The 21,251-nt window shown below is 37.1% G+C and overlaps 1 protein-coding gene across 1 annotated transcript in view; it reads left to right on the forward strand.

The window, feature by feature from the left end:
• Positions 1-21,251, forward strand: part of SPG11 (spastic paraplegia 11 (autosomal recessive)) — a gene marked incomplete at its 3' end in the record, with an annotated part of 55,144 nt that overhangs the window by 11,076 nt on the left and 22,817 nt on the right. The window contains exons 8-17 of the mRNA XM_008586359.1: positions 5,305-5,437; positions 7,503-7,658; positions 8,339-8,514; positions 10,823-10,999; positions 14,030-14,101; positions 14,418-14,545; positions 14,828-15,003; positions 15,728-15,941; positions 18,732-18,935; positions 20,351-20,457. Coding sequence (XP_008584581.1) covers positions 5,305-5,437; positions 7,503-7,658; positions 8,339-8,514; positions 10,823-10,999; positions 14,030-14,101; positions 14,418-14,545; positions 14,828-15,003; positions 15,728-15,941; positions 18,732-18,935; positions 20,351-20,457 — 1,543 coding nt within the window. The remainder of the gene's footprint in view (positions 1-5,304; positions 5,438-7,502; positions 7,659-8,338; positions 8,515-10,822; positions 11,000-14,029; positions 14,102-14,417; positions 14,546-14,827; positions 15,004-15,727; positions 15,942-18,731; positions 18,936-20,350; positions 20,458-21,251) is intronic.

Below are 21,251 nucleotides of genomic sequence, written 5' to 3' on the forward strand. Positions count from 1 at the left end.
GAGCCTTATGAGATATATGATTTACAGATATTTTCTCCCATTCTTTGGGTATCTTCACCTTCTTGATGGTGTCCTTTGAATCACAAAAGTTTTTAATTTCAGTGAACTCAATTTCTGTATTTTGGGGGGTCACTTATGGTTTTGGTGTCATATCTGAGAAACCATTGCCTAATCTGAGGTCATGAAGATTTACTCTTTTTCTTTTTTTTTGGCAACAGGTCAGTATAGCGATCTGAACCCTTGACATCTTAGTGTTATAACACTGTACTCTAAACAACTGAGCAACCTGGCCAGCCCAATATTTACTCTTATAAGAATTTTATAGTTTTAGCTCTTACATTTAGGGTTATGATGGATTTTGAGTTAATTTTTTTATATGGCATGAGGTAGGGGGCTTTAACCTCATTCTTTTGCTTGTGGATATTCAGTTGTCCCAGCACCATTTGTTGAAAACCTTATTTTTATATCCAAAATATCATTGTAGAAAAAATATTTAAGTTGCCCGTAAGACTACCATTCAGAAGTAATCATGTTTACTATTTGAGGTTTATTTCCTTATAGTTGTTTTTTGTGTGTATTAGTGTTAGTAATAAGCAAGTGTTATCTCATTAATCTTATTAATCCTGTAGGTAAATACTGTTATCCTCATTTTGTAGATGCAGGAACTGAGGCACAGAGAGGTTAGGAAGTCTAATTCAGCTATACATGGGCAGTAAGTGGTAGGCACCAGGATTTGAAGTCAGGCAGTGTGACTCTCTCCTTGCACAGTGTGTGGCATGTGTATGTGTGTGAGTTTAATTAGTATTGCATATTACATACAGTGTTGTTTTGGCCTTAGTCTCCCCCACATAAAAATGAGTGAATAATGTACATTTTAAGTGATAACAACTATAATAATAAAACTGATATTCTTGTACCCACCATTCAGGCAAGGATCACAGATAGTTTTGAGTGTGTTCCTTCACCAATCCTATTCTCTTACCTTGACCAGCCTCAGAATTAACTGTCGTTCTGAAATTTTTAAGCTTTCCTTTGATATTCTTTATTTTATTCCATATAAATATATCCTCAAATAATGCTGTTTAATTTTGTATAAAATGGAATTACTGTATATTTTTGAGACTAGTTTTTCTGTTTGTTTTTTTTTTCACTCAACATGATTTTTGGGTGATTCATTCAAGTTAATGTGTATAACTACAGTTAATCAGTTTCACCCTGTGTAGTATCCCAGTGTATGAATGTATCTTTATTTATCCCACTTTAGCTTGTTTCCAGTTTTTTGCTGGTACAAGCAATGTTGCTGTAAAGTTTCATACACATCTACTGCAGCAGAAATGCATGATTTTCTCTAGGTGGTAATAGAATTGTTGGGTCATAGGATATGCACATCTTTACTTTTACTAGGTAATGCTCTAGTTTTCCAAAATTGTTTTATCAGTTTATGCTCTCACCAGCAATGTATTTGAGTTTTCATTGTTGCATGTCCTTGCCATCACTGGTATATCCAGATTTAAATTTTTTTTTTTCCAGTCTGATGGTGTGATGGGTTTTAATTTGCATTTCTCTGATTAAGGTTGAGCATCTTTATTATCTTTATATATATATACACACACACACACACACATACATATATGTAATATTTCGATTTCTGTTGTAAAGTGTTCAAGTTTTTTGCCTGTTTTTTTCTTGGGGTGTTTGTCTTTTTCTTATTGGATTGTAGTGTTTGATATATTCTAGATACCAATCCTTTGTTATATGTGTAGTGAATGTTATTCTAATCAGTGGCTTCTCTTTTTACTTTCTTTGTGCAGTCTTTAATTTTAATGTAGTTCTTGATTAGTTAAGCTACATTAAAATTAATTTTTTCCTTTATGATTAGTGCTATTTGTGACTTCTCCTATCTTGAGGCCATAAAGATATTTTAAAATTTTCTCCTAAAAGGTTTTTTTTTTTTTTTCTTCAGCTGGCCAGTGCAGGGATCCAAAACCTTGACCTTAGTGTGATAACACTGTGTTCTAACCATGAGCTAACCAGCTAGCCCCTCCTAAAAGTTCTTAAATTGTTATTTTCACATTTAAGTTCTTTATGCATTTGGAACTTATATTCATTGTGTGGCTATTTCTTCTCATATTGATAATCATTTGTCTCTGCACCATTTTTTGAGAAGTGCTTCTTTTTACCACTGATCTGAAATGTCTATGTGTCATATATCAAGTTTCCATATATGCACAAGTTTGTTTTGGGGCTCTCTATTTTGTTCCATAGGTCTTTGTCTATCCCTGGGCCAATTCTACCTGTTTTAACTATATCGAATTTAAATAAGGGCAAATTCTCTCACTTTGTTCTTCTTCAGGAGTGCCTTTTCTCTCTCCCTTAATCCTGATATTTTAGGAGCAGTTTGTCAAGTTTCATGAAAAACTTAGAATTTTGATTAGAATTACATTAAACCTATGTATCTAATTGGGAAGAAGTGACATCTTTAGGATATTTAATCTATCCGTAAACATAGTCTCTTTCCATGTTTTTAGGTCTTCACTAATGTCTTTTAATAAAGTATTACACTTTTTACAATTTTCCATTAAAAGGTTGAGATCTTATGTTAGCTTTATTCTTGGTGTGTGTGTGTGTACATTTATTTAAATACTTTATATATTTATTATAAGTGGTATATTTTTAAAATACATTTTGTTTGTTGCCAATATAAAAAAATACAATTAACTTTAATATATTGATTTTTGTATCCAGCAAATTTGTTAAATAAATCCTAATAATTTGACTGTTAGATTTTATTCAAGTTTCTATATAGTTAATCTACATATAACATCAAAATAGGGCCAGCCCGGTGGCACACTCGGTGGAGTGCGGCGCTTGGGAGCGCAGTGGCGCTCCCACCGAGGGTTCGGATCCCATATAGAGACCGGTCCGCTCACTGGTTGAGCGCGGTGCAGGCGCGACACCGAGGGTTGCGATCCCGTTGCCGGTCGCGGTACGGGCGTGACACTGAGGGTTGCGATCCCGTTACCAGTCACAAAAAAAGACAAAAAGGAAAAAAAAAATCAAAATAATACAATTTTGTTTCTTCTCTTCAAATCCTTGTCCTTTTTACTTCTTTTACCTATTGTTCTACTAGGAACTCTGGTATAATATCACCCAGAAGTAATAGTGCACATCTTTATCTTATTCCTGATTTTAAAAAAGAATACCCGTAATGTCTCACTATTAAGTATGGTTGCTCTGTGTATCTGTGTGTGTGTTTTAAGATACCTTTTATAAGGTTTAAGTAAGTTTCCTTTTTCTAGATAGGAGGTTTTATCATGAATGGGTAATGAATTTTATTGAATGCATATTCTGTATCTGAAGAGATAATCATATGAATCGTTTTTAATCTGTTACTGTGATGAACCATGTTAATTGATTTTTAAATTTTTATTGTGAGATATAACATGTATAAAGAAGTATGCAGAATACAGTTTAACAAATAATTTCAAAGCAAAAACTCTTGTAACCACCACCCAGGTCAAGAAATAAAACATTACAAGCATTCTAGGAGTTCCTTTGTGCCCTATACTAGTTTGGAAATTAAATATTCAGTTTCTGTTCTTTTAGAGGATATTCTAGGAAATATTCATATTTAAATTGCCAAACATAAAGTTAATAGCTCTATCCTTCTGGATAATATAAGTACCTTGAATGCTTTAACTTCATTTACCTTTTCCCTAATTATGTTATTGTTGTGTTTTATTTTTTTAACCACATTAGACATCATTATTATTATTATGTATTTAGGTTCATTTCCATTTACCCAGATACTAAATGAGGGTATTAAAAAGTTCATGATGGGCTGGCCTGTGGCTCACTCGGGAGAGTATGGTGCTAATACCAAGGCCACAGGTTTGGATCCCTATATAGGAATGGTCGGTTAGCTCACTTGGGAGAGCATGGTGCTGACAACATCAAGTCAAGGGTTAAGATCCCCCTACCGGTCATCTTTTTAAAAAAAAAAAATTTTTTTTAAAGTTCTTGGAAAGGTTTGTAATCTTTTTTTTTTTTTTCAGCTAGTTGGTATTGGGGATCTGAACCCTTGACCTTGGTGTATAACACCATGCTCTAACCAACCAAGCTAACCAGCCAGACCTGTATTATCTTTTAATTCTATTTTTCCATGAACTTTTTGAAGTATGCCCGTACATTTTCTTTGCCCTTCATTTTTTTTCCCTCACGTTTTAGGCCTTCCCTCTGCCTGAAGTATATCATTTAGATTTTCCTTCAGTGAGGGTCTGACTGCTGCTGAACTCAGTTTTTAAACTAACTAATGATGTATATTTTTCCATAACTCTAAAAAGATATTTTTATTGGGTTTGGAATTCTACATAGGCAGTTGTTTTCTTGCAGTGTATTCATGCCATTGTTATTGAGAAGTCCAATATTTATCTCCACTCCCACGCTTCTTTTGCAGTCTTTGTTTTTTTTTTTTTGTCTTTTTTTTTTTTCATGTCAGGCAACGGATCGCAACCCTCAGTGTCGCGCCCGTACCGGACCGGGACCGGCAACGGGATCGCAACCCTCAGTGCTGCACCCGCACCTTGCTCAGCCAGTGAGCGGGAACCGGTCTGTATGTGGGATCCGAACCCTCAGCAGGAGCGCTGCCGCGCTCCCAAGCGGCGCACTGTAGCAGTGTGCCACCGGGCCGGCCCTGCAGTCTTTGTTTTTAATGTTCTGCAGTTTCACTATGATTTATGTCTCACTAAAGGCCCTCAGTTGAAAAATATTGGTCTGTGTGATACTAATTCTTTAAAATTTGTTGAGACTCAGTTTATACAGCCTTGTAAGTACTCAGTTTTTATAGATGTTCCATTTACTTAAAATTGAAAATGTACTTTTCAGTTGTCACACAGGTATTTCCATCAGAAGTAGTCAGATTTTTGAGCTGGTCAGTTTGTCAGTGGGTTAGAGCATGGTGCTGATGACACTAAGGTCCAGGGCTCAATCCCTATATTGGCCAGCCACTCCACCCCCCCAAATTTTAAAATGGAAGGGTTTTCTAGTCTAATAACCTCCTGTTTCTACTGAAGCAGAAACTGATATTCAGAAAGGTTATGGAGTCTTGTCCCAGATGGCATAATTCGTCATTGTCAGAATCCTTGCTAGAACCCAGGTAGTCATGCTGAATAAAGACAGCCTTGTGTCTCCTTTAGTTCTTAGCACCTTAAGTTCTAAGGTGTAAAAAAAAAAAAAAGTCTGTATCTTGGTTTTTTTCGTATTGTAATTTTTTTTCTGATTATCCCACCACCACCACCATTTTAGGCTGGGATAGAAAATCGTCAGCTGGACACAGTAGATTTCTTTTTGAAGAGCAAGGAAAATCTTTTTAATCCATCCTCAAAATCTTCTGTACCTGATCAGTTTGAGCACTTTCCATCCCATTTATATTTAAGAAGTAAGTAGAATAAAGACTTCTGCATTTGTATTTATCATTTTATCTTTTTAATCACTTTCAAATTATTGTTTTCTGATGACTTGTTTACTTGCTAAAACTCAGTCATGGGATTTAATGTACTTGGTGGAAACTTGAGGGAGTTGTTAGAATCTATAAATGTTCTCTTTCTTTTTTTTTTTTCTTTTTGTCTTTTTTCGTGTCTGGCAACGGATTGCAACCCTCAGTGTCGCGCCCGTACCGGACCAGGATCGGCAACGGGATCGCAACCCTCAATGTTGCTCCCACACCTCGCTCAGCCAGTGAGCGGGAACCGGTCCGTATGTGGGATCCGAACTCTCGGCGGGAGCGCCACCACACTCACAAGCGGCGCACTGCTACAGTGCACCACCGGGCCGGCCCTAAATGTTCTCTTTCTAAGTGGAGTATTTACTGTTCATATCCTGTACTGGGCTTTGTATTTTTAGGGTGCAAGGAAGAGACAAACTTTCAAATTCAAGAGAATTTTATAAAAGTGAGAATAAAATTCTTTAGGAAAATCGCCTCTTCTTGCAACTGCCTGAAATGTGTGTTGATAGTATGGTTTTTCTGAGTTGTGGGCTGGGACTGGTTATAAAAATTTTCATCCTTATTCTTCTGCTTTTTTGCTACATTACCAACACTTCTTTTCAAAATTTTGGCTTTCCTTTTTAACAAATAGAAAGCCAAACTCCCTGTATGTCTCCTTGGTTGGCTTCTCATGCAATAATAAGCCTTTTTCTTTTCACAAAAGCATGTGTCACAGTCTTTGGCTTTGTGTGTGCATCAGGTAGCAAGCCCATTGCTTGGTAATGTGTACATACAGTTTTATGATCTGCTTTTTTTACTTGATAAGATATACATCTTTCTTGTTAATAGGTATATTTATTAACTATGGTAACAAAGAATTTCACTGTATGGACTGTACCATAATTTACCCAGCCACACTCCTACTAGATGTTTAGATTGATTCCAGTTTTTAAGTATTGACAACATGCTATAAATGCTATATGTGTGTGTATAATTTCACATGTGTATGATTGTTTACTTTAGATAAATTCTAGATGTGGAATTTCCAGGTCTAAGAGTATACAATTAACGTTCTTAAATGCCCCCAAAAAGCTTTATCAGTATGTACTCTAGTTACATGGAGAAAATGATAGCCTGCTCTTTTTCCACTGATGTAGTGTTAGTTCTCACTGAGAGTATGAATTAGACGTTTTCTTTTTTAAAAATGTTATCTTTTGTTTTGAGTGTAGTTTGGTTACCTACCTCTTGAATTGCCAGCTTTTTTAATACTCCAGTTTGTTTGTCTTGATCTGCTGGCATTTATAGGTCTGATTTGTGGTATTGAGCAGGGCTTCCTCAGAGATTGTGTGGTCATTATTCACTTCTGCTATTTGGCGGTCAGTGATTTCTCCTCATTCTACTCTGAACTGCACTGTTCTCTAAAGGGTGGAGGAGATGGGTTTGGAATAAGAAGCATGGGGATATCTTTACCTACTCACCTGAGGGGAAAACCCATGTTTCCCATAATTCTCACTCACATAGATGTAATCCTAAAGGTGGGGCCAATGCTGAGATAAACAGGAGTCACTTCGTTTGGGCCTTTAGCTGCAAATAGAGGATTCAGGGGCCCACACTTTTTGCTCTCACCAGCATGGTGGCTTTGGAATCAGACAGGCTTAAGTTCAAATTCCGTCCTCTCAAACTCAGTTTCCTCAACTATGGGAAAGTGAATATAACACCTACCTCTTAGGTTGTTCAAAGGAATAAATAAGATAATATTTATAAAACACTATGTACAATAATTAAGATATAATTGGCCAGCAAAATGGTAGTTAATAGTAATACTAGAAAAAAAGCAATAACTATTATTAATTAGAATTGTTAAAATTTGTAGGTAGTAAGTCTTCATAAAAGCGTAGAGAGCTTTTTGAAAATAACACGTTGGTTCTTGTTTTGTGTTTTAAAATATTGCAACATGGTATTTTTGGTTAATTTATTGGGCTATCCTTGTGCTCCTCATGTTAAGTTCTTTGTTTCTTAGATGTGGAAGAGCTGACACCAGCATTGGATTTACTTTGCTCAGCAATTAGAGAAAGTGATTCTGAAACCCAGAGCAAACATTTTTCAGAACAATTGCTTAATGTTACACTGTCTTTCCTTAACAAACAAATAAAGGAGCTTTTTATTTACACTGAAGGTAAGAATAGCAACAAGGGAGGGGGGCAAGTGTACCATTCCTGTGTCAGGACAGAGATACAAGTGCTGCTATTACATGAGAGAACATCAGCCAGTGGAGTGCCATTTGCTAAAGTTGGGTAAAGTCAGTGGGTAATTGAATGAAATGGGTTTTGATACTGGGAGAGTTGGATGAAAGACCCAGGATTAATCATTGTGAAGAGTGTGAAAAGGGTTGTATTAAAACACAGAGCTGCCACATCCCCCTGAGGTCTGCATCCAGCCCAGCCACTACCAAGCCACTGCCAGAAGCCCCCAGGCTCCTCTGCCGAAATGAGGGGGGTGCCGTGGGCCTCGACCATGCCCCCTCCCTGCTTCCTCATCCTCATATGTTATCCGCCTCCCCTTTCCTCTCTCCCCCTCCACTCCATCTGCTCCACAACACCTTCAAATGTAAAAATAATAATAATAATAAATTAATAAATAAGATAAATTCAAATAATAATCAGGCAAGTCAGTTGAACTGAAGTGAGAACAACAAGTTTGGGTAAATAACAAACTACAAAAGGGAAAAAACAGCTAGAATTCTTTATAACAGCTCATGGTATATTCTTTTTCTCTGTCGTATATATGTATATGTGTGTTTATACATACATACACACACACACAAATAGATGAACTAGCACATTGGTATCTCCACAGAGCTAGATGAACATCTGCAGAAAGGAGTGGACATTTTGACCAGATACATTAATGAACTTCGAACTTTCATGATAAAGTTTCCCTGGAAACTAACAGATGCTGTAGATGAATATGATGTAAATGAAAATGTCCCCAAAGTCAAGGACAATGAAATATGGGAGAAACTCAGCTGTGAGGTAAATATGAGTAATTATTCTTTTATTTGCCAGGTTCAGAAACAGAATTTATTTATTTATTTATTTATTTATTTTTTTTTTTAAAGATGACCGGTAAGGGGATCTTAACCCTTGACTTGGTGTTGTCAGCACCACGCTCACCCAGTGAGCGAACCGGCCATCCCTATGTGGGATCCGAACCCGGGGCCTTGGTGTTATCAGCACCGCACTCTACCGAGTGAGCCACGGGCCGGCCCAAGTTTACACTTTTGAATTCAGAAGAATATATTAAAGAAAAAAAAGACTTATGAGTCATTTAGTGAGAGAGGGGTACTACTTAAAATTGCAGTAAAATGGAAGGTCTGATACAACTCAAAAAATAAAATTAAAACATAATTGGAAAGAAACTCTAGGTGCCAACTGGCACACAAATGGAAGGAAATTGCTTTAGCTGGTGAGTGAGAAAATAGGAATGATGAATTAACTGAGGTTTGGTCACCACAGGACTTGCTAGAATGTTTCAGGAATGTTGTGAATATTACACACAAGGGCTTATTGAGAATATTTACAGCCTTAAATATAAACATTACCTAAACAGAATTTAGAAGAATTTATATACTTGTGATTCAGAATGTTTGGCAAGGGTTTTAGGTTTTATAGGATTTTGTGTCTCTGGGCATGGCTTCAAATTTATGTCTGTAAGCTCTGTTTATTTATTTCAGAACACAGATAGGCTCCCTCTTAAGGCCACATCTACCCACTCGGATCCAGTGACAAACATGCAACCCCCAAACTTATGTAAAGTGGCACTCCCTTAGCAGTACTCCCTCACTGGCTAGGGTCCGGCACTTTGTACTCATGCATTCTGCCTGACCTCTGAATAAATTGAATTGCTGCTTGTGCTTAGATCTTAGGAAGTTTCTATTTTATGACATTATTACTTGGAAGTATACTCTATTTGAGTCCTAACTGAAATTCTAGTTCAGAAATTTTGCCAGCTGAATTTTCTGTGTCCATCTATTTGCCTTTATTTTTATAGTAGATGTTATTACAACTAAAATGTGTTGCCCTTTGTATGACTTAGGGACTAGAAGAATCTTTCTACAACATGGAGAGTGTTGGTATTGTAAAGAAAAAAGCCAAAATAACAGAGATGATCAGAATCAATAGGGAGTGAATGTAATAAGATTGAGGCACTGCAATTTCTCAGGACTGCTGTTTTGGGGGTGGAGGGATAGAGAAGTAGCTGGTATGACTGCATTTTCTGTATCTCTTCATTTTCTAGCCAGGAACTACTTACTTTTCCTTCTGCTTTTTTGGCTGCTTTTTCCTATCTCCTTCACAGGTGTTTCTTCCTATTTTTCCTCCTTTAATGTTCTCCAATGTTCTATCCATGGTTCTCTGCTCTTTTTACTCAAAATCACTGATTTATAACTTTTTGGGGGGTGGGAGTTATCGTTCAGTTTGATAAAAGCCATGGACCTTGTCTCCAAAAACATACATGTGAATGTGTGCGTATACACATACACACAATTTTGCACATGGCTTAATGTGGATTACAGACCACTTTAAAGCCCAAGATTAAGATGCCTCCTTTCTGTTCTCTGGGGTTTAGATCATCAAGTCTAGGTCTTTATTTCTTCTCACTTGGATTATTGCAGTAACTTCTCTTGCCTCACTATCTTGAGCTTGAATCACTTTCAGTCCATTCTCCACATTGCTGCCTGAATATTTTTTCTAAAATAAGTGTCTGATTATATCACCTATTGCTTTTAAGTTCTTTCAGTGTCCCCACATAAGCTTCAGGATAAATTCCACCTCACACACAGAATGTATTTAATGATGGAACTTCTGCTTTTCCTTTTTCTCATCTGCTACTCTCTCCAGCTTTTCTTCAGTTATATTGAGTAATTTGGAGTTCTCTGAAGGCTTGATGTGGTTTCTTTCCTTTGGTCTTTATATTTCTCCCTCATCAGTTACCTTTATTTGGAAGCTGCTTTTTTGTTGTTTTATTTTTGGTCACCCGTCTTATTTAGGTGCTCCTCTTCTGGACCCTTATCTCTAGCACCCTGGGATACCATTATTATAGCCCCGTCACACAGTACTATAATCTTCTTTATTTGTGTGTCTTCCACTAGACTACAGGCTTCTGGAGAGTAGGGTCAGTGTTTTAGTTAACTTGATATACCCTGTGCCTGGCCCCATATCTAGTCGATTTTCAATAAAAGTCCCTTAGTAGGTGCTAAGGAAGTATATGTCCACATTGATAATTATTAATAAGGAAATAAAAATGAACTTAAAAGGCAAATATTTTTCTTCCTTTTCCTAGGAAGTTATTTCCAATGCCATTTTAAACAACAAAATACCAGAGGCACAAACCTTCTTCAGGATTAAGAGGCATTCTGCTCAAAGACTCGAGGATCTGATTAGAATAGGCCTAGATTTGGTCTTTGACAGTTTGAAAAAGAACAATATAAAGGAAGCCTCTGAACTTTTGAAGAATATGGTGAGTGGTGTGATCTGTTTGTCTGATCTTAAAGTCCCTAATGTAAGAAAAGGAATGTATGTATGTATTTATTTGAGGGGGGCACTGGCAAGTACAGGGATCAAACCCTGGACCTTGGTGTTGTCTGCACCATGCTCTAACCAAGTGAGCTAACCGGCCAGCCCTATAAATTGATTTGTATTCATAGTTCTGTCACAAACTAAGAGATTTGTGTAGTCTTTACTATGAAATAATGATAATAGTAATAAATTCTGGTCAAGATGGAGGAATAGGCAGTCCTCAGCATCACTCTCTCCCACAAATCAACCAATTTACAACTATTAAAAAGCAACAACAGCCAAGCTGGGGCCGCTAGAGCTCAGGGGAAGAGGAGGAGGAACCTATGAAGTTCATGAAGGCAGGAGAAGCCACAAAGAGAGAAAGAAAAGATTGCTCCTGCCACTTTGAGCCCCAGCTGCTTCAGGGTTGGAGCTGGTGAGCACACAGATCAACAGCTAGCAAAAGCTGCAGCTGTGCCCTTTGTGTGAAGTTGCTTGGAGACGGCAGGGGAGAAGAGGGCCTTGGTGGCCCGCAGGCCAGTAGGACCACTAACAGGGTTCCTGTGTACCCACATAGGAACGAGGAGCCAAAGACTACTGAAAAAAGGAGCCACTGAGAGGCTGGTGAGCATCGCAAGGGACTGGCACATGGCCCGTCCTAGTGTTTGAAGCACAGGTGGTGGGGGAGAAGGGCCCACTGGGGGAACATTAGGGCACAGCATGGACAGCTGATCTGCCCTCCAGTCAGCACAGGACCACTCAATGGAGATTGGTCCTGAATATAGAACCTCAGGGGGTGAAGTTTGCTGAAAAGACTCAGGCCTGAACCAGTTTCCACACAACCCAGGGACACTGGACTTCACAAGACCTGGAAATATATACAAGTTCAACAGACCTGAGCTGCACAAAAATCCTTCCCCAGGGAATCAGCAGCAAAGCAGCAATTTAGCTCAACTACAGGGCTCAAGTGTTGGTCCCCACAGGAAGTTCTTCCATTTTAGAAGTAAGCAAAGGACAACAAATTAGTTACAGTGCAGAGTTTAAGTGGTGGGAACAGCGAATAATCCAACACAGAACTGAAAGAAAAGACAAAATACCCACAGATCAGAGACAAAGTTTGATATTAACTAGTAAAGGTCTAACACCACCGAAGAACACATATAAAACCTAGAAGGACCAGAAGCCCCCTGGGCTCCCAAGCCAGGGTAGGGGGAGGGCCCTGGGCTTCAGCCATGCCCCCCAATGACCACACCCAGCCCAGCAATGACCAGCAGATCACCACTGGAAGCACCCTGGGCTCCAAAGCTATGGTGATGAGGTCTAAGGGCCTCAGGTGCACACCCCCAACATCCATAACCAGCCTAGTGGCAACCACTGAGCTGCTACCAGAAACAGCCTGGGCTCCTGAGCTGGGGCAGTGGGGGGCCGAGAGCTTCAGTCACACCCCCCTGACATCTGTTTCCAGCCCAGCAATGACCGAGCTGCCACTGGAAGCCCCCTGGTCTCCCCTGACGGAACGAGGGGGGTGCCATAGGCCTCTACCATGCTTCCTCTTTCTTATCCTCCAACCCTATTTCCCTCCCCCTTTGACTCTCCGCCACCCCCCCAACTGCTCCACAACATCTTAGAATGTAAAAAAGTAATAATATTAATAAATAAATAAATTTTTTTAAATGATATTAGTAATACTGAGAAATGTTCCTTGATACTGAGGACTTTCTTGAAGAGATTTTTTTCTCCACAGCTTTATTGAGGTATGATAGACAAAATTATATATATTTAAGGTGTACAAAGTGATGTTTTAATATATGTATACTTGTGAAAAGATCACCACAATCTTTTAAGAATTCTAATCTAATTAACATACCTATCGCCTGTCATAGTTACCAGTGTGTGTGTTGGGGGGGGGGGGCAAGAATACTTAATATCTACTCTCAGTACATTTCACGTACTTTATGCAATATTTTATTAACTGTATTCGTCATGCTGTTCATAGGTCTCCAGAACTTACACATCTTATAACTAAATGTTTGTACCCTTTGACCAGTATCTCCTCCTTTCCCCTACCCTCTAGCCCCTGGTAACTACCATTCTACTCTTTGTTACCATGAGTCCAACATTTTTTTTTCTTATATTCCACGTTTAAGTGAGATCATGCAGTATTTGTCTTTCTGTGACTGGCTTATTTCAACAAGCATAATGTCCTCTAGATTAATCCATGTTGTCACAAATGGCAGGATTTCCTTCTTTTTTAAGGCCAGATAATATTCTACAGTATATATACACATCACATTTTCTTTATCCATTCATCTGTTGATGGACACTTAGGTTGTTTCCATATCTCTTGAAGAGATTTTTAAATGTGTTTCCATCATCTGCTCCGTGTTAGACCTGGCACTTTGGTTAGGAGCAAATGATGTTTCTCACAGAAGACTTCACACATGTCAAAGCATGCACAGGAACTCATTATTAGAGGACATTCAGTATTGTTCATGTGACCCCTTATATCTCCATTGGATTATGCCTTTGCCAGAGCTTCATGCTCCATGGTTTTACTTCATTTGAGAAAGAGAAGTTTTAGAAGTAGGGCTCCTGGACTTAGCTGAGATCTGGCCCTAATCTGCATGGTTGGGGTCTAGCCCATGATAACTTTCTGGAAGTACAGATGAGTGGAACTATATAAGGGGTGATTGTTTATGTTGACCTTTGTTTTCAAGTGAAACATTATAGCAGATTGCTATAGTTTTGGTCCTTTGCCTTAAACTGTTCTAGGTGCTGCCTTTGCTCTGGCAAAATGCTTAAGGACTTAAGGAATGGATAGTAAATACATGTAATAAATGTAAGAAAATGAATGTTTGCAAGAGTAGAAAAGCTGTGGAATTCTAACAGAGTCATGTCCATAATAGAGTACTTCTGTATCTAACACATATTTATGTTCAAAATAGTTCCATTACAAAATGTAAGTTTTTTTGGTTTTCTGTGTTTCTTATAGGGCTTTGATGTAAAAGATCAGTTGCTCAAGATATGCTTCTATACAACTGATAAAAACATACGGGACTTTTTGGTAAGTAAAAGTGAGATATGTAGTTTACATTCTTTGGAAAGCCATGGTGAAAAACTGGAAGAAAACCTTGGAAGAAAAACTCCTAAATAAATAACTTTAACATTAAACTAATATCTATTAAGTAAAAGTGTGACAACCCCTTTATCTTTTTAAATAATTATTTTACATTTGTGGCAAAGGAAAATTTGTGTGAATATACATTAACTCAGAAATTGAAAATATGATTCTTAAATGGCATTTAATCTCATATTTGTTTTTGAAAATGTGCTTAACTTTTGTGAGGTCATTGCTTTAATTTAACCATTTTTTATTCAAGGTTGAAATTTTAAAAGAAAAAAATTATTTTTCCGAAAAAGAAAAAAGAACTATAGACTTTGTGCATCAAGTTGAGAAATTTTATTCAGGACATTTCCAAGAAAATATGCAGATCCAGTCCTTTCCCAGGTAGTCTCATTAGTCCCCTTTTGATAATATTGTGAGAATATTGTAGATAATGTTTAATTCGTAATTGTTAGTGAGCACAGGTTTCTTATGTGGATCAGAGGCTACATTCCCCATGAAGATAAAACTTGTGTCATATAGAAGGGACTCGGGAACTCCCTGTCATTTCAGTATTTGCATCATCAGAATTATGTGTTCCTCAAAAGGGTAGAAGTTCTTGAGCACATAAAAAGGAATGATGCCTTTTCTTCCAAAATTACAAAAAATTAATATCACTATTTTTAGGTATTGGATAAAGGAGCAAGATTTTCTGAAGCACAAATGTGTTTTGGACTCATTCCTGAAATGTGATCATAAAGATGAATTCAACAAACAGAACCATAGAATTGTGTTAAATTGGGCTCAGTGGTGGGATCAAATAACAGAAGAATCCATCCTTCTCCCCAGGATAAGTCCAGAAGGTAAGTGTAAGAGAGCCTGAAATATAAGCATATTGAATGAGGATTAAATTTGGTATTGGTATTGGAATATTTTGGTGTGCCTTCATTTTAGAATTCCTTCTGGGGGAAAAATACTCAGTTTCTTTACAATGCAAATCATTGTATTAGATCTCTTTCTTAAGGTTTTTGTGAGGGATTTATAATGTAATGAAAGAAATAAGTCATATGGTTCAGTGAATTCAGATTTCAAGGCTAAGAGTTTTCATCCCAGCTTCATAGTGACATTCTTTGTTTTTCCAAATAGTATTCAGTTTCTTCTTATGTAAATTGTGGATCTGTATCACCTCAGGGCTCCGGGGAATAATTAACAGTGGTAAACAGTGGCAATTCACAGAGTCAAATTCATGTTTATTATTTCAGCTGAAGTTTTTATTTATGTTAAGGGAAAGAAAAGAGAGGAGGATTAAACAGGTAAGTGAATACACAGCTAATACCCAAGTTTCATTTTAACTACTGTAGCAATGAGAAGCAACATTTAGCTTTCCTCTGGATGTAGTATTGATTATAAAGTGAACAACACAAAAGAGGAAAATAGAAAAAAGGCAGAGGATCTGAATAATTCATATATTATATAAATATTTATATCCAGATTGTTGTATTTACTCAGTAGTTAATTCAATGTTCAGTTATATATCAATAATCATAATTCATTGCTATTTTAAAATGTGCTTTGTTCTTCATGTAGAATACAAATCATATTCCCCTGACGCCCTCTGGAGATACCTCACAGCTCACCATGATTGGTTAAGCATTATCTTGTGGACTGGAGAATTTCAGACCCAGAATAGTTATGTCTCACTTCAGCAGAACAAATGGCCCCCTCTGACTGTTGATGTTATTGATCAGAATACTTGCTGCAACAGCTACATGAAGAATAAAATTTTAGATATGCTCGCAAGGTATTGTGACTGTTGAACAAAATCCCCAGTGGGAAGAATAAAAGGAAGAGCAATAATAAATAATGGTGTAAATTTTCCTTTGAAAATGCCATAAATCCAGTGTACTGTTGTTTCATATTTTTATAAAATCTAAAGGGCATTCTCTTATACTGAGGTTTTTAAATCATATGCATTTAACATCATGTAGCAGTGAATAGTCTCTCAAATTCTAGATGTAGGTTCTTCCCCAAACATTTTATGCTCTTTGGTGTAGCAATGTTATGCTGTCAGTAGGGCTATAGGGAACAAGTGGCAAGAGCTGAGGTAAGGATTCCTTAGTGTCCTGTAATTATGTCCCACTCTTCTCCATATTATCACTTGTACCCATGTATGGCCTTGAAGTAAAGAGGAATGCTGAATTAAGAAATAGTGAGGGGAGGTAGCACTTGAAGTGATAAGTGAAGATTTTAAATAAGGAAAGTTAATAACATGTATGTTAACAACATGTATGTTAATATGTATGTTAATTTCTTAGTTTGTTAAACTTATTTTGTATTTATTATTTTCTGTTTATACTTATTGGGATATACTTATATCTGTATCGTCCTACTTAAAGATGTTGAGAGTCAGGTCCAGAGAAGTTAAGAGCTTTGCCCAAGCCAGTTAGTTACAGACTTAAATTCTTTAACCCCAGTTCACCGTTCTTTCCATTGCACTAAATGTTCTTGTTTACTAAAAATAAGCTATTTGTAGGACTTGTGTGCTTACCACATATTTTGCTTAGCATTCGGTTGTTTAAAAAACTGACCTATGTATGGCTTAACACAAATTATGAAATTAATGAATTAATGAAATCTGCTATATTAACAGATTAAAGGGGGAAAAAATACTACCCTGTGAGATACAGAAAGCATTTGATAAAATTTAACATCTGTTTGTGATAAAAACTATTAGCAAACTAAACATAGATGCAAACTTACTTAATTTAAAAGTGATGTCTAAAAAAATCCTTCTAACTGACATACTTATTGGTGAAACATCACAGACATTCTCTTTAGATTTGGAACAAGACAAGCTGCTACCAATTATTTCCAAATTGATCTTTAGATATAGTGAAAACTCATTAAAAATCTCAACAGTTTTTTTTTTTTTGTGGATTATGACAAGCTGATTGTAAATATTTATATGGAAATGCAGAGGGTCAAGAAGAGCCCTGAAAAGGAACGTGCCCTCTCAGGTATCAAAACTCATTTTAAAATTAGAGCAACTAAGACAATGGGAGTATTGGTGCAGGGACAGACAAATAGACCTGTAGAACAGAAGAGTCACCATAGAAATAGACCTATACATGTGTGATCATTTTGTATATGACAGGTGGCACAGCACAACAGTGAGGAAAGAACAGTCTTTTGAATCAGTGGGGCTGAGATAACTGAATAGCTAAACAGGGGAAAAATGGAATTGAACTCCTAACTTATACTGTACATTAAATCAATCCCAGGAAGATTTTAAAATCTAAATGTCAAATGTGAAACTGTAAAGTTTTGAGATGGTATAGGAAAATATCTTCATAACCTTGGAAATATGGTATGCTTTCTGAAAGTCCTGAAGAGGCAAAAGAAGAACAGTTACTGAGACCAAGAAAGCTGCCTGGCAGGAGAGATGGCCCTTAGTGGAGGGTGTCAGTCAGCCAACCTGCAGTCACTCAGCACAGAGAGCCAGGGTATCCCCATCTTCCCCTCTTTCTGACTCTTATCTCCTGATGGAGTCCTCCCATAAGGTGAACCAAAACAAGCTTGAGGGCATAAGAGTTCTGTACAGCCCATACAGGTGAGCCTATAGGAGGAACACAGAGCAGGATGGGGAAGAGTAGAGCTTGGATGAGAGGAAAGATACCAGCACACAGGCATTTCACAAAAGAGCAAGCACAAATGGCCAATAAACATAAAAATATGCTCTTCCTCATTTGTAGTCATGGAAATGCAAACTGTTTTACCCAAAATCTATAAACAACTGAAATGACCCTTAAAGGTAGAATGAATAAATAAAATATAGTGTAATCATACAATGGAATACTATATAACAATGAAAACTAACTAACGATAGCCACAGGTATCAACATGGATAAATTACGCAATACTAAGTAGAAGAAACAAGGCAGAGAACAATATATCCAGAATGTTTCCTTTATATAAGTAAGTTCAAAAGGCATGCAATAGGGAATGAATACACCAAGGGCTTACATAGTATACTGTTCTATAATATGTGGTGGTTACATGGTCTTTCTTTAAACTCTGTATATATATTTTCCATACTCTTTTGTATGGTACATATGATGTATTGAACAGTAAATTTGTAAAAAGTAATATTTAAATGCAAATTTCTATTCTTGTTTAGTAGTTGATCTGTTTAAATTATTCTGCTCCAGCTTCTTAATGATTTTGTTTGGATATTTTGGTGAATTTCTCAATGCTCAGAGTATCTAGCTTTAAGAGCTAACCTCTGTTGCCACACCAGGTTGTACAGTTCCAATCAAAAACAAAAAAATGGAGATAGCTTAGTTTAGGTTTTTGAAATATTGAAGGTCACTTGAGACTGGCATTACTACCTTTAAATACTACAGTGGTACAGAAACCTTTATTGGAAACCAGCAAAATATGTGTCGTAGAACATATTTATAGAGAAAGAGTTAGCAGCCTTAATTTGTAAATACTTATTTTTAAGTAGTTGAGACTTAAGCAATGGGAGTGATTTAGTCTGCTCTGAACCTAGCAACTTTTTAATTTTCTGTTCCTTAAACCTGCCTGATAGGAATGGGATTTTTCTTGCATCTGAACTAGAAGACTTTGAACTCTACCTCCTAAGACTGAGTCGTATTGGGGGTGTGATACAAGATACCCTCCCTGTTCAAAACTATAAGACCAAAGAAGGTTGGGATTTCCATTCTCACTTCATTCTCTATTGTTTGGAGCACAGTCTGCAGTATCTTCTTTATGTCTATCTCGACTGTTACAAGTGAGTACTGAGAATTGAATTGTCCTTAAGCTAGTCTTCACGTTTCTTCTTTCCATACTATTTCTGAATGTGACTTTTTAGGAAAATATTAAGCATTCACATGAGGAATACCGATCTTTTTGAAATAGTTTCCCCACCTCAGTGTGGTACATCTTTAATTTCAGTGCTACATTCAACTAAATGCATATGTTTTTTGGTGATTTAATTCTGTAACATCTCTGTTAATCTTTTAAATAGTTCAAGATTAGAATAAAATAAAAGAAATGCTTTAAGAAGTTTGAGAGGAAGATTCTAAAGGTTCACTTGGAGTTCTTTGGTACTTTCACTACCAGGAGAATGCCAAACAACTTTGATTTCATAGCCACTTCAAGGTGTATTAAATATGCTGTAAAATTTTTATTTGTATTTAGGTAGATAGGTGTATTAGATATGCTCTAAAATTTATGCTCATATTTAGATACATAGGCAGGCAGACATGTATCAATATATATCTACCTAAGATCAACCTGCAGAATCCTATCCATGGCCAGTTTTAATTGCTATTGGGTGAGTAATAACAAGAACAATAGAAATAATCTCAAAATATGAATACTTAACAGTGTTCTTGGCACTAGGCTGAGTACTTTAGCCTAGTAAGTACTTGGCACTAGGCTAAGTTCTTGGCACTAGGATTAGCATTTCATTTAGTCTTCACAAAAACTGTATGGGTGGTTACTCCCATCTCTATGTCACAGATAAGGAAACTGAGGCTTTAAGAGAGACTAAGTGGCTCTGCCACATAACTTAAGGCACACAGCTAGTAATTGGCAAAGCCAGATTTAATTCTTCTTAGTGTTTGATTTCAGAGCCCACGATTGTGCACTAATAGAGAATGTTTTTATTTTATTTTGTGTAGTAAAGACTAGTAATTCGAACAGAGGATAAGATTTTGCTTTATGTCATTCAGGCTTACCTAGACACAGAAATGTTTTCTCCAGAACTACTTGCAAGAAAACAAATATAAGAGCCATATTTTCAAAATACCTATTCTGAGCCTTAACTCCTCAGCCTGGTAAAGGTTTTTTTAAATCTCTAATTAAGTTTGAAAATGCTAAAAAGTTTTTGTCTTAAAAAGTAATAAAAAGTAAAGTATCTTAAAGTGCAAGATATCTGTTAATCTTATACAGAATTGGTAAAATTTCATCATGGTAAGTACATGATGTCTCTAAAATCTCTCTCTAAAATTTGCTCCTTTACAGATTATAGGGAATATGTAAAACACAAGAATTGGGAGTATTTTGTGTTATATTTACTTTTTAATTCCAAGATTCTTTTCTTTTTCATGCTAGTTATTTATAACCTTGAGCAAACATGTTTATAACTGTCTGTTATATGTTAATCGCAGAGGAGGTTTTTTTTGTTTGTTTTATATACAGACTTAGTCCTGAAAATTGTCTCTTTTTGGAAAAAAAAGAGTTACATGAAGCACATCCTTGGTTTGAATTTTTAGTTCAGTGTCGACAAGTTTCCAGTAATTTAACAGGTATGGGTGTACTGTATTAAATACAAGAACTTTCTTTGGATGAGTAACTGGTCTGTTGAATGATATTTAACTTATGGACTCTTCAAATAAATCATCTGGCTGTAGTCAAATATTTGACTGTAATCTAAGTTCATGCTTTACTTAAGAAGCAAAAGACCGGGCCGGCCCGGTGGCGCACTGGATAGTGCGCCGCTTGGGAAGCGCGGCGGCGCTCCCGTCCGAGGGTTCGGATCCCACGTGTAGACCGGTTCCCGCTCACTGGCTGAGCGAGGCGCGGGAGCAACACCGAGGCTTGCGATCCCGTTGCCGGTCCCCGGTCCGGTACGGGGGCAACACTGAGGGTTGCGATCCGTTGCCGGACACGGAAAAAAAAAAAAAAAGAAAAAAAAAAAAAAAAAAGAAGCAAAAGACCAAAGATGTTAGCCTCTTGCCGGCAAAGAAAAGCCAGACTTGGAGCAGAGAGCTTGTGCTGCTATGTCCCCTTCCCCTACCTCAGCCTTGTACTTTGTTCGCTTTGGATTTCTCTCATCCTGCCAGTTTATCACAGGCTGAATTTCTGCTTTGTGGTAGATTGACACCCCTTTTCCGTGAAAAGTGGTCTGTCTTCCAGGTGCCTGCTCTGAATCTTTTACTGAGGAGCTCCAACTACAGTGAAAAATCCACAGTATGTGTGGGATTATTGTGTCCTCTGTAGTGGAACTACTGATGTAGAGCCTGTCTCTTGTTATGATTAGACCAAAAAGCCCTGTTACCCTGAGGACTTCATTGTTGTTATCCCAGAGATATGGGGAAGG

The sequence above is a fragment of the Galeopterus variegatus genome, unplaced genomic scaffold, assembly GCF_000696425.1.
Source record: "Galeopterus variegatus unplaced genomic scaffold, G_variegatus-3.0.2 Scaffold3963, whole genome shotgun sequence".
Lineage (NCBI taxonomy): Eukaryota > Metazoa > Chordata > Mammalia > Dermoptera > Cynocephalidae > Galeopterus > Galeopterus variegatus.